Source organism: Varanus komodoensis, unplaced genomic scaffold, assembly GCF_004798865.1.
Source record: "Varanus komodoensis strain SLA01 unplaced genomic scaffold, ASM479886v1 scaffold11, whole genome shotgun sequence".
NCBI classification, from domain to species: Eukaryota; Metazoa; Chordata; class Lepidosauria; order Squamata; family Varanidae; genus Varanus; species Varanus komodoensis.
In genome coordinates this window covers 33883052-33896566 of record NW_025335317.1, presented here as the reverse complement: position 1 = coordinate 33896566, position 13515 = coordinate 33883052, and the positions used below count along the sequence as shown (strand labels likewise).

At 47.8% G+C, this 13515-nt stretch overlaps 1 protein-coding gene across 4 annotated transcripts in view; it reads left to right on the top strand.

The window, feature by feature from the left end:
- Positions 1-4766, top strand: part of SPATA20 (spermatogenesis associated 20) — a 40648-nt gene extending 35882 nt beyond the window's left edge. For all 4 annotated transcript variants that reach the window (XM_044419988.1, XM_044419990.1, XM_044419989.1 and 1 more), the window contains one exon: positions 4484-4766. In XM_044419988.1, coding sequence (XP_044275923.1) covers positions 4484-4654 — 171 coding nt within the window. In that variant the 3' untranslated portion in view covers positions 4655-4766. The remainder of the gene's footprint in view (positions 1-4483) is intronic.
- Positions 4767-13515: the final 8749 nt, after the last annotated feature.

Sequence of the window (13515 nt, the reverse complement as noted above, 5' to 3'; positions counted from 1 at the left end):
CATCTCTCTCTCACGCGCATGCGCGCACACGCATTCACTGCAGAGCTGTCTTTGATTTCATGGGAGGTAGCCGTGGGGTGCATTTGGTGCTAGTGATTCCCTTTGCTGTTCACTTCCCTCTGCCCTCATAAAGCAGCCTCTGTGCAAGCATGCCAGAGAAAGGATCTTTGTCCTGTAACGACAGAAGTACTTAGTGTATCTTCCATGCGCTTTGCCTTCAGCCTGGCTCGCCCTGTTTACACCTTGAGCAGAGGTAGATGATCCGTACTCCTGACAGGTTTCATCCCAGTGCACTTTCCATTAACATCCTGGGCCCAGGGGAGCTAATAATAATTTCTGTATTGTAAAAATTAATTAGCACCGCGGCCGTTCATTTCTCAGGCATGATTAGAGCATTTCTAGCAGGGGTGACCTGATGACTCTGCGGCAGGAGCCACTGCAGCTTTGATCTGGCCTAGAAAACACCCCAAAGGCCCCAGCTCGAAATTTCTGTGGAGCGGAAGAGCAGAGCTGGAAAGCAGGATGCACGTGTTTTCCAGGGTGCAATAAAACTGGGAATATAGCAAAAGGGAAGTATCTGTGAGAAGAGAGGCTATCAAGCAGTTGGATAGGTTTGCACAAGGGAAAGGGTATTTAGAGAAGCAGTGAGGTGTAGTTCAATTACAGATCACATAATTAAAGGGACAAGATGTTGGGGAAGGAAGGAAAACACAGAGGCATTTAGAGCTGACAGACAGAGACAGTCTGTGGACAGAGAGGTGCGTGTTGAGCAGGCAGGAAATGTGTGTAGGAAGAAGATGCTCAGGGAAGAGCCACTGGAGAGCTTATGGGCAGCGAGTGGGCGAGTCAGACTGGATGCTGGAGAAGTGGATTCAAATGAGGTCAGATTTCTATGAACCAAACTTGCAGGTTCTGAAGCCGACTGGCTTTTTCCCAGTCATACGTGTTCTGCAGAGTTGTGGAGCTTGAAAAAAATGGGGGGGGGGGTGTATGTGCTAATGCAAGTGTGCTAATGCATATTAGTATGAGTGTATAGTGTAAATTGCAACAGCAGGGGGTGGGACCCAATGGCCTTTATGACCCGTTCCAGCTCTTCTATGAAGCGCAAATTAGTACTAATGCTTATTAATTAGCACAAGTGGAATGAAATTCTTGTACATTCTTGAAAAATACAGTTCCATTAACAAGCAGATGATGGAGTGGAAGGCACCTGATGATACTTGAAACACAGATGGAACAAAATCTGCACATCTCTAGTACAATCTTTGGAAGGAAGCTGCCCTGTTCTCTTCCAAAGGCTGGATGGGGTATGAGCTCAGTAGTGATAGAACCTCACTGCTGAGCCAGTGGGTGAGCCTTGGAGCCTCTTGCCATGCTAACTCACCCTTTCCAGAGGTTTTTGCTGTATCTTCGCATAGCAGTGGTGGAATGGATGTGATTTGAGCACATTAATGCACATTTAAGGCATACTGTGGCACATTTAGCCCATGGGTTTGTACCAGTGGCCCAGCACCACGGACTGAAATACTGGGAAGAGGCAATTGCGGCACAGGGAATTACGTCAGACCCTTTGTGTTTCAAAGGGAGGTGGAGAGGGAGCACCCCGGTACATGCGATTTATGGCTGGCTGGTGGCAGCATGTCTGCCCACTTCTTGCTCTTCACTGGTATGTTTCGGTCACTCTGGCCCACTTCCTGTGTTTGGCTGTTTGAAGGAAGGCACAGAGGAGTTGATGCAGGATTGAGAGAGAGCCCGGTTCCTCCAGTCCACTTCCACTTCTGTACCACAGTAGCTTTGCTCTGTTCGTTGTATGTCCCCTTTGCACTATTAGTGAATGGTAATTCCTCCTGTGTCTTTAGTGTGGGCAAGAAAAGGTCCCTACTTGCATGCAGGTCTTCCACTGAATTTGGGCACCCTGGTTGGCGCATACAGCTCATTTCTCTCCCTTGCGCAGTGTGTGCCTCCACTGGGAAGCACGGCCAGAGGTTGCATTCCTGTAGGAGGGGCCCTCTGGCCTGGATTCTCCCTTCCATGCTCTTTGGCTACACAGTGGAGCGGCAGGTGCAGGGAGGCCATACAAGCATCCCTGCTGTGTTTGTAGCAGACACACACATGCTACAAGCGCAGTGTATGCTGGATGCATACGTCCGGGCAAGCAGAAGGTCCAGGAGTTCAACTGTGTAACGTCTGATGTCAGTTTGGCATCCAGTTCCTCATGTGATCTGGGAGCAACCCAACATCAGGCGAGCCATTCTGGCCAGAACTTGGGCTAGGCCTGTGTGCAGGAAGTGGCGATGCTGAGAAGGTGACTAATGCCGTTTGAGTGCAATTAGAGTGGTGTGTTGGAAGCCTGCTGGGCAGGTGGGGGTGGCGACAGCTTGATTCTGTTGATCACAACTCAGCCGGGGTGGCACAGATGGGGCTGGAGGGGAAAGGGTGGCAGGCAGATGGAAGGGGGGGAATGCTGACTCCGTTCCCCCAGCTGCTTCATGGAGCATCATGCAGCCCCAGATCACGAGCAGCAGGGCATGGACAAATAGACGCATGCTCGAATGAGTCACATCTGCCCATCTCCTTGTGTCCAGGTCCTCCTATTGGTGAGCATCGAAGCAGAAGTATACTGTGAGCTTGTTTACACAGTTGGGCTACTGGGTTGTTGCAGAGGTTATTTCCAGTTTCCTAAGCTGAATCATGATCTCCTCATGCTTCATTTCATGTATCAAGTTTGTCACCACAGATCTGGGCTTGACAGGTCTGGAGACACCGAGCACCTGAAGTAGGGGATCTCCCACATGTTGAACCTCCCGTATTACAGTCACGATGTCCCACCTTTCCCCTTTCGGCCAGGCTTGCTGAGAGAGTCTCTTGTGTGGCTCACACTGCACACTTGCTTGAGATGACAACAGAACAGATGAAGTCGAGCCTGGTTGTCCAAGAAATGCCTAGAAAGGGCTTGGAAGGCATCTGGTCAAAATGCCTGCACAGAGGCAGAGTTCTCTGTCCCAATTATCTGTGCACAAACTTTTTAATGAAAACTCCGTATGTTGTTGCAAACTCATAGCACTGCAGTATGATGTCTGGCTTTCTTACTCTTTTCAAGCATGTGTGTGTGTGTGATGTGTGTGTATGTTTTTCACTTCAGCTGCAGTTGCAATGCCACCTTATTCAGTGTGAGCAGCCAAAGCACTATTGAGATTTGTCAGGGCTACTGAACCTTTAGTTAAACATTTCCTCTCTGTACCTGTTGTCTCCAATTGCTTTCTTTTCACCACTTCAGTTAGATTACTAATGGATTGGCTGCTAGTTAATTCTTGTTCTCTGCAGCAGGCGGTGGCTTTAATTACTGATACCCCTTTCTTTTTCCTTTCTTAATTCTGAAAAGACACTATTTTGCAATGAACAAATGTAATGCAATGAAACCAGCCAGGGTGGGAGTGAACCTGTGGTCCCCAGATGTTGTGGAGGCATAGGATAGCTTGGATTCCCAGCTCTGAAGTCAGAGGCAACACTCCACCTTCAGAGCTAGGAATCAGCGCTCCAGTCTCCCACCCCTTCCCTCTCACAACCAGCATTGAAAGAACCATACTAGCCTCTCTCTGAGGTCAAATAAGCAACTTTGGAGAACAGTCTTAGAAGAGGGGAGGGTTGGAAATGAAGGTGGACAGGCTCTAAGGTATCCTGCTCCTGAAGCTGCTCCACCCTCTCCTCTTCTTTGAATTAATTTCACAAAAAACAGAGCTTGAGATGTGGGGAATTGAATTTTGTCCCTGCTGCTCCTCACACCCTGCACTGGATCCCCATGAGCGTCTGGGTTCAGAGGCTTATGGGCACCCCCATAGGATTGTGCTGTAAAAGTAGATTGGTTGATAGATGTTGCAAAATATATAAAACTGGTATCGACTAACTAAGAGACAATTAAGCAGGAGTGCTGCTAGTATTCTGAACAGGAAACAGTTTGAGATAGAAGTTACAAAAAGAAGCTTTTAATTAAAGCGGCAGAGAATTTTTGTTGAATAGCACTTCCGAAGCAACATTGTGGAAAATAGTTAGCATTGTGGATTATATAGTGCTAAATCAAGTGCTGTTGGGAACTGCATTTTAATTCTGCTTTCAGCTGATTGTGGGAGTTCATCAATGACGAGAGTGGCAGTGTAGAAGTGATGCAGGCAAAGGGATACATTAAAGGTTACAGTGCAATCCATCAGGGAGTAGGGAAGGCCATGGTGATGTTTCCAAGGTGCCACTGGAACAATTGTGGTGGTGGTGGGGAGCCTCTGAAGAGTTAACCCAGTGGTGCTTTTTGCCGTGAGGAAAATGAGAAAATTCCACAGCTAATTGGACACTTCAGTGGATATTAGTGCTTAGAGAGGGAACACACTGTATCCTAGCCATTGTCTTAGCCTGGACTCTTATGTATTTTAGTTTTGTGGTTATCGAGTTTTATTACTTCCAAGACATTCTTCCTTGTTTCTTTCCATGTCAGGTGCTGATTCTTGCTGATGGGGATACAACCGGATTCTTGTACCGTCACCTGGGCTTCCTCTCCTCTCTGGAGAAGAAAGATGGAAAAGCCACTGCTTATCTGTGTGAAAACTTTGCCTGCTCTTTGCCTGTCACCTCCAGCCAGGACCTCCGCCGCTTGCTGTTGCCCTGAGCTGTCATCCATGGTAGCTGTCGCATCTCAATGGACATGAGACGAGAGAGCCCAGAATTTAACCAGACAGTGCTAGCTGCTTGGACATCACAATAAAGTTGCCTTCAGAATAGCCGGGTTGCAGCCATTTCTGTCTACCTGTTTCTGCTTTGATACCACCTTCCCCATGTTCAGCAGCCCATCGCTGGGGAGAAATGACTGTCCACCAGTATGTAAAGTCTGAATTTTAGCCCCATCTTCAGAGCCCCGAGCAGTGAAATTTTTTGTTTAAGGTGGCATGATTTCTGTATCATTGGAATTCCTGTTTCAGCCCTGGAGAGATGGTCATTATCATGTTTTGCAGGAATCTTATTGTTTAGCAACATCTCAAGATCTCTCACCTTCTAAGCCAAGGTTAAGGTTTCCTTCTTCCTCTGACCTTTATGTTTTGTAAAGGAAGTCAAGTCAGGCCCTTGAGGCAGGCACTGTCTCCAGGGCATAAGCATGAGGCAGAAAGGCTTCTGGAGCGAGGCAAGCCTGGGCCCCATGTGACCCCTTGGCATCATCCCAGCATGGAAGAAAGATGGGATACAGATGTAATAAATCAAAGTTTTGTGGGTGAGGACCATCCCTTTCCTGAAAATGAATGATATTCCTGTCAAATGATTTTTGTGATAACCGCAGGCTACATTCTTTAACTAGATCTCCACCTGTCATCTGCCTGTCTCCCAAACTGCATTGGATGACATATTTTATATACAATTATAATTGGCTGTTAATGATCAAGGCTAAAAGTAGATAGTCTTCCTAGTGAGAGAGCCTGTGGCTGTAGTAAATATAGGCGACAAACCACCGAGGATGAACTACTGTCTTCCTCCTGCCATGTTTATTTGTTTTATTTATTTAACGGATTTCTATACTGTTCAATTAGATGAGCTCTCAGAACAGTTTATAGAATGTACTTTAAAAATCAATAACAATCAATTGAAAAGCAAATTTAAAACAACCTTGCCTGTAATAGAATAACAACATAACAATAAAATTTGACAGGCCATGATAAAACAATGACAAAACAATGTATAATAACATAATAACCATCCCACCTGTACCAAAGAGTTTAAAACCAATACAATCAAAACAGTTAAAGTGGCAAGAAAATAAGAATGGCACCAGAACGTAAACAATCTGGCACCAGAACATACACAACCTTGGTGCCTGGCATATTTCCCTGGAGATCTGATCCCACAGAAGGGGTGCCACAACCAAGAAGGCCCTTCCCTTGTAGCCACCTCTTTACTTCCTTTAGGGGTGGCTAATGGAGAAGGACTCCCATAGATGACCTAGGGGTCTGGGTTGGTGTATATGGGAGAAGACACTCCTTCGATATCCAGGCCCTAAGCCATTTGTGGCTTTATAAGTTAGTATAAGCCCCTTAAATGGGTCTGGACTTCAACTGGTAACCAGTGCAGATGGTATAGCACTAGGCTGATATGCTCGTTTCTACTTGTTCCCATCAGGAAATGAGCTGTCCGATTTTGTACCCACTGAAGTTTCCAGACCGTTTTCAAGGGCAGCCCCATGTGGAACACATTATAGTAGCCTACATGTGAGGTTACCAGCACATGTATTACTATTGCTAGGTTCTGCCTGTCCAGATAGAGATGCAGTTGGTAAATCAACTGAAGTTTGTGGAAGGTGCTCCTTGGCCACAGATGCCACCTGAAACTCCAGGGACAACTCTGGGTTCAGGAGAACCCCCAGGCACCTCACTCTGCCCTTTAGGGGGAGTGCAGCCCCATCCAGGACAGGGCAGATAGCACCCCCCTGGATCAGGGTTGCCCCTACCAATAGCACCTCCATCTTGTCTGGATTATGCCTCAATTTATTAGCCCTCCTCCAGCCCATCACCCCGACAGACATTGGTTCAGCATCTCAACCACCTCACCTGGACTGGATGTTAAAGAGAGGTAGAGCTGTGTGTCATCGGCGTACTGACGACACTTTGATCCAAACCTCCAGATAACCTCGCCCAGGGGTTTCATGCACATGTTGAACAGCATGGGGAGTAGGATGGAGCTGGGTGGCACGTCGTGGCGTGAAAGGCATGGGGCCAAGGTGCTATCCACCAGTGACACCTCCTTGAATTGGCTGGTCAGGTGGGAATGGAACCTCTGCAGGGCAGTGCCTCCAACTCCCAACCCAAACAGCTCATCCAGATACCATGTTCAATGGTATCAAAAGCTGCTGAGCGGTCCAGAAGAATCAACAAGGATGCACTTCCCCATCTTTCTCCCAACAAAGGTCCTTCCACAGGGCAACCATGGCAGTTCACTCCCAAAACTTGTCCTGAAGCCGGACTAAAATGGATTTAGATCATCTGTTTCCCCCAAGAGTCCCTGGAGCTATGAGTTTCTGGGAGCATGTGACTCCCCATTCTTGGGCACAGATTATTGGGCTTGGTGGATGTTTATTCCTAAGCTCTACTTTCTTGAATTGATAAACTGTGTGCCTTGTGAGTAGAAACATGAGTAGAAAGAGGTGAGTAGAAACATCCTTCCTGTGAGTCAGGTGGGGTGAGTTTCACCAAAAATCAGGGCCAATAATTACCTTTTCATGCAGTCAGGAAGTGGCAGTCTTCAAATAGCATCATTAATGATTCTCTTTTTCTCCCAGGAAGTTAACCTTCCTTTTTCCGTTCCTTTCCTCTGGTTTAAACCTTGAACCTCTGTATCTCTGATGGCTTGATGTGCACTGGCTTATACAGTTCAGGAAGGTGCCTCCGTGTTGGCTGCTGGGAAAGGTGAAGACTGCGGGAAGTGTGGGTGTCATTTTTAGCATAACAAGCTAATTGACTCTAATGAAAAGCCACTTCATTATGCCTTTTGGACAAGCAGTTCTCCAAAGTACTGCAGCAGCCCTTGCAAGTTGCCAGCTCCCCAGTGGTGACAGCAGAGACATTTTCAGCCTAGAATCGTGGCAAACAGAGCCTGAAGGGGCTGACACATGAAGCCAAGGTGTTTACTTCCATGCTGAACGGCACTTACTCCTCTCCGGCCACCGCTCTCACCTATCACAAGGCTATCACTGCTGCGCCCTTTAATTCTCCTGTTTCAGGTATGCAGGAGTCGCCAGGGGCCCGTCTCTGTGCTTGTGCCAAATAAAGGCGGGCATGGATGGGAGTGAGGGACCTGAATGTGACTCTCTGGAGTGAAAGGAGGAAGGCTATTTTAGGATGTTTTCAGGCCATGCAAAATGGCTGCATGTTAGCTCTGCTTCTTGTAAACATGAAGTTCATCTGAGTTAATTTCCCACGGTTTGTAGGGGTCTTTTCATAGCTGCTCAGCTAGTAGGCCTAAAGCTACATCAACCCACCATTTGAGGAAATGACTATATAAGACAGATAAGCTTAATGCTGAGAACTGCAGTGGTTAAAACGAGCTAATTGCCACCTGAAAGGTTACATAGCTGTGAGGACGTTGGACTTGGCCTAAAGATCCTTTTGCGGATTGGGTGTTGCAGTTACAGGTGATCCATGGATGGAGATGTAACCATCTGTGCATGAAGTCTTCTGACTTAAGCAGTGTTGTAGCAGAAATAGGACTCACAGGAATGCAGCTGGAACTGTTTGGATTAGCAGAGACACTGGGGTCATCTGCCACCCCCTCAGAATTCCCTGTTCCCTCTTAATTTAGCTACAATTCTCGCAGTAGCTGAGGGGAATTCTTTTTCCCAGCAACAGAATATTGCTCCCTGTTAATGCAAAGTATTTTGGGGTAGCTCGAACTTGAGTGGGCATTTAACCATAGCTTTTCCAAGGCTTAGTGTGGATTGCTGATGCAAATTAACACAACTGCCCAACCTTTGGGATTATGCTCAGGGATCCGGCTGTGGTCACCATCAGCATGAGTCCCTGTACTTCAAAAGGCACTACTTTGGATGGGACGGCTGGATGCCCTGCTGGGACTGGGCACCTAATGCATTTGTGCCCGGGACTCTGTTTTACAGGCAGTTGGCACAGGATTATTGTAGCGATACAGGTGCAGAATGGCTGGAATTTGGGTGATCACGGGTGTAGGACAGTCTTGGAAATTAGTGGAGCTGGCCTGTTCCTGAAACCATGTCAAATTTGGGGAGAGGTTTTTAAAAAATGGAGTGCTGGATATTTGGTCCATTTCCAGCTGGAGCTCTGCCAGTCCTGTAATCCTTTCTGTTGCTCTGAACTCTGCCAGTATCGGCAGGTACTGGGCTCCCAGCCAGGAGGTGCCAGAGGAGCTTTTGCATGGGACAGAAAGGTCCCCGAGAACAAGGAGCGTGTGATTCTGTGGAGCAGAAGTGTTGGCTGTGCTGCAACAGTGATGGATAGATTTAGTTATGGGGTCTCCTGACCCTGCTGCTGTTCCTAGCAGTAAATTAGATAATGGCATTCCCAGACCTGATAGGAACAGTTCCATTCTCTGCAGTGCTGCTTCCCTCATTAGTTTTGCTTTGAGTTGAGCGGATCAAACCCAAGCGGAGGCTCTGGGCTCGCTTCTGCCTCTCTACACCTGCCCTGCCTTGGGGCTGGATGACATGTGGCATAGGGGGAAGGGGTCAGCCTGCACTGTCTGATCCTCAGGGCCGCCAGAAAGCACCAGAAGGCCTCAAAAGCCATGTGGTGCGCACCACAAGAAAAGGTTCTGGTTTGGTTTGTGGTGTGGCAAGCAGCAAGCATTTTGACCTGTTGCAAATGTGAGCCTTTCTTTTCATTCATTCATTCATTCATTCATTCATTCATTCATTCATTCATTTTGGTGGATGAAACTCAGAAAGAAAAGGTCCATACTCAAGCACAGAGGCACCAGGTAGGGGATAGGAAATTGCTAAAAGATTTCTTCCCCCCACATTGAGAACTGGTGTGGTGCAGGGCTCAAGAGTGTGGGACTAGGACTCAAGAGATCTGGGTTCTAGTCTCTGCTCAGCCATGGTGCTAACTAGGTCACTCGGAGCCAATCACAGACTCTTAGTCCAACCTACTTCACAGGGTTGCAGTTGAGAGGATAAGATTGAGAGGGTGTAGAGAATTATGTAAGCTGTCTTGAGTTCCTTGGAAGGAAAAAAGTTGGGGTATAAATATAATAAATAAATTTTAAAAATCTCAGACTCTTTAGAGCAGTATCCTGTACATGCAACAACAGTGGGGGGGGGGGGGACATACAGCTGGGCATTCCCGTGTGAGGGCTATGAATGTGGCAGGATGAAGATCCAGAAGCACGTGGCCACCCTCTGCATGGATCTCTGGAGGCAGTTCTCCTTGCATTCCGGAGGGCTTCCTCCTGCATATACAGGGTGTCCCAAAATTTTTGACATCATTGTCTATGTTACTAGACTACGAATGATGCCGAATTTTTTGGGGCATCCTATACATTCGTAGGACATTGCTGCCTCCACTGCCTCAAAGCCGAGGCAGAGCACGCAATGCAATTTATTCCTAAGTCTGACTAGACGCTGCACATTCAGGTCTGTTTCCATTCTATTTTCCTGTCTTGGAAATGAAAAACCCAATTCGCAGAGGTTTATTAGGCAGATTCTTGGCTACAGTTTGCTGTGCATGTCACCCATCAGCCCATCAGGCTAATCAGCACAATCCCTGAAGGCAGAGAGGGTCAAAAAGCAATCTCATTAGCCCAGTACACTAATGGGAGGCACTCCCAGGGTGTCCTCATGCTTGCAAGTGGCGATGGGAATATAGTGAGGCAGAGAGCCTCACTTCCTTCAGAGGAAGCACCCTTGCCTGGCACGTGCAAGTCCCCAGGTCCAGTCCCCAGCATCTCCAGGTAAGAGGATGTTAGGCATCAGGCCAGAGAAAGACGAACGCTTCAGTGAGCCCCTGGCAGACAGAATAAAGCCTGGGCTGGCCAGGCAAACAGATCGGTCTACACAGGAAAGCAACTTCGCATGTGGACCAATCAACATTTGGACTTGCAAGTGTGCCCACACAGAAAGCATTTTCTAGTTTCAGGGCTACTGGCACAGTCCTCTCAAACCACTTACAATTGGGGTTATACATACATGGAGGTACCAGAACAAGTCTTTATTTTAATGGTTGCCTCCTTTTCCAGACCGGAAGGAATGCTATGCATGCTCCTTGTTAAAGTTTCACAGCTCCACAGAACTTGAGGGATGCTGTCTATTTCCGTTGTCTTGGTGTCACATTTTCTCGTGAAGTTTTGATCTAACCCTTCTGGTTATGCTTGTGGAAGCTCCCCAGGCTGTTTTCACAGAAGAACACACTGGACCAGACAGAAGCTTGTTTTTCCCTGAGAAGCTTAGCCCAATTATAATTAAGCCATTCAATATATTTGTCTCTGCCACTGATTTTAAGACCCCACTCCCCTTTTCTATTTTCTTCCCACTATGAAATGTGTTTCATCAGCATGTCAGTTTTCTTCAGTGAGCAAAAATCCATTGGAAATCAAGTGAGGTAGTTTTGTTCATTTTACTTGAATAGCCAGTATGTTTCTTAAACATGAAATAATGAAGAAGGGATAGGAGGGATACATCCTGCACGGTGGAACAAACAATAGTAAACTATTGAAAAAGAGGGTCCTGGGTGTGACCTGCACATCCTCAATTTTAGCAAGGCCATTTTGGCTGGAGAGTCTTCTGTGTGTGTTGGTTGTGGAAGAAGGAAGAAATGCTCTGGGAATCCAATCCTTCCGGATAGATAAATACATGAGGACATGCGCGCGCGCGCACACACACAGACAGACAGACAGACAGAGAGAGAGAGCACATTTATGACACATAAAAGCTTCAGGCCCAGGGTCCTAATATGACTCTCCAGGAACCACATGCCTTTCCCCCAGCCACCAATCATTGGGTGGTTTAACATCTTTTGTGCACCAGGTTCTGGATGCATAAGGGTTTTTTGCATCTTCCTTGCATCCTAAAGAGGAGTGATGTCTCTCCTAAGGCTTAGTTGCTTGCAGGAAGAACGTGAAGCTAAAATAGGCTGGCATTTTTACTCTCTTAGACTTGCCTTTTTTGCCTTTGGCCTTGGCCCGCACTGAAATATGCCCTCCTCCCAACCCCAGAACTTCTCTGGAAGGAATCTGGCCCTTGGGCTAAAAGAAATTATCTATTCCTGGCATGGAATATACAAATAGAGCAGCTGAGTTTTTAAAGAGCTGGCTGGACTTGGCTACCTGTTGGTAAAATGATTCAGTGTGGACTCAAGAGGAAGTCACAAGGCCCAGCACCTATGGCAGCCTAAGGGTGCCCTCCAGATGTGTCAGACTACAACTCCCATTATTCCAGCCAGCATTGCTATGCTGGCTTCCAAAGATGCAAGTGGTACTCAAACATATCTTGAAGACCACTAGGTTGGGGGAGGCACATCACCTCGCCAAGCAGCTGCTGAAATGAAATGGGTGCACAGGCCAGAGATGTTCCAGTGAGATGGGGATGCTGCACCACTGAGAATCCCAGGTGCTCTGATGCATGGCAGTGCAGGTAGCCCAGTCATCTCTGGGAGCGTTGCCATTCCTCAGGCGATGCTCCGCATCCACCCTGGCTGGGTCCGCGTGGCACAGCGCACAACCAGCATGGTATCCATAGAGGGTGGATTTTTGCCTGAACTTGCCGGTCAGGCAATCCCATAGCTACCTTGGCATGGCCAATAACAAGAACATGTCAGGGCAATTGAGGAGTGGCATGGTTTTTCTAAAGACGCTCTTTTTCTCTACCACAAAAAGCAACCATCCAATCAAATATTTGTGTACTTCCAGTGCCACTTAAATAATCTTACTTCTAGGCTTTCCCCACAATCCTGAAATGTTCGTGATGTTCTGAATCAGACTTAGGATTTCAGCAGAGACACTGGACTCAGAGCTTGGACTAGCGGGACTACCCAGAAAAGGCATCATATTTCCCAGGAAAAGAGCAACTTTTTTGCATGACAAGAGGGGAGTGGGGTGGGGAGAAGAGGAAGAGGGAGGGAGGGAGGGAGCAATCTTATGTTGTCATTCCAGTTATTTTTATTTCATGAAGACTGGGAAAGCAATTTCACTTCATATGGCATCTTTTCCCCATCTGGTCAAAAGCTGAAATAGTATTTCCAATGACAGCAGAGCCCTATAGTTGGATTTATTTATTTAAGTGCCTTGGTATCTCTCTGATTGTCTCAGGTTCCACTTGGGAAAAGCCTGTGAAAAACACCCCTCCCCAAACACGCGCGCGCGCGCGCACACACACACACACACACATTACCAGCCTTAATGGATGGCTGTTGCAACCTGGCTGGGAGCTTGGGAGGCGCATTTTGTAACGAGTGCTGCCAGCTGGTCTTCCCCTGAGCTCCCCAAGGGGATGCTCCAGGAATCAAATGCAGCCAGGACAAATGCCTTTGGAGTGGCGAAGGAATTTTGCAGCTCATCTTTGTCAGTGCATCCACTTGGCTGCTAAAGGGGGAGCGCCGCGGTGGAGGAGGGAGGGGGCAAGGGGACTGTGTTCCGGGGTTTTACCTCAGTCATTCAGGAACGCTTGTGCCGAGTGGAAGGAGGCTCTTTTGCAGCGCCACCACACTTTCCTAACGGCTTCTTCTTGCAGGACCACACTGCAGCTGCGATCAGTGGTGGAGTCGCAGTTGGAAGGCGCTGCTGAATGTTGGGAAGGGACGAGGCGGTTGTTCTTGGTGCGCGTTTCAAGGCAAGGGCGATTCAGACTCTTCAGAGAGGGAGGAGGGGGAGGCCCGGGAAACGGGCCCTCCAGATTTCGAGATGGAAGAGGCGGGAGGGCTTATCTCAAGGCTGCCCTGCCTAGGTGTTCCGGTGGACCTGAGAATAGCCGCAGTCTGCAACTCCAGCAGGGGGCATGAAGCGGGAGCCAGATGAACCTGCTATGAT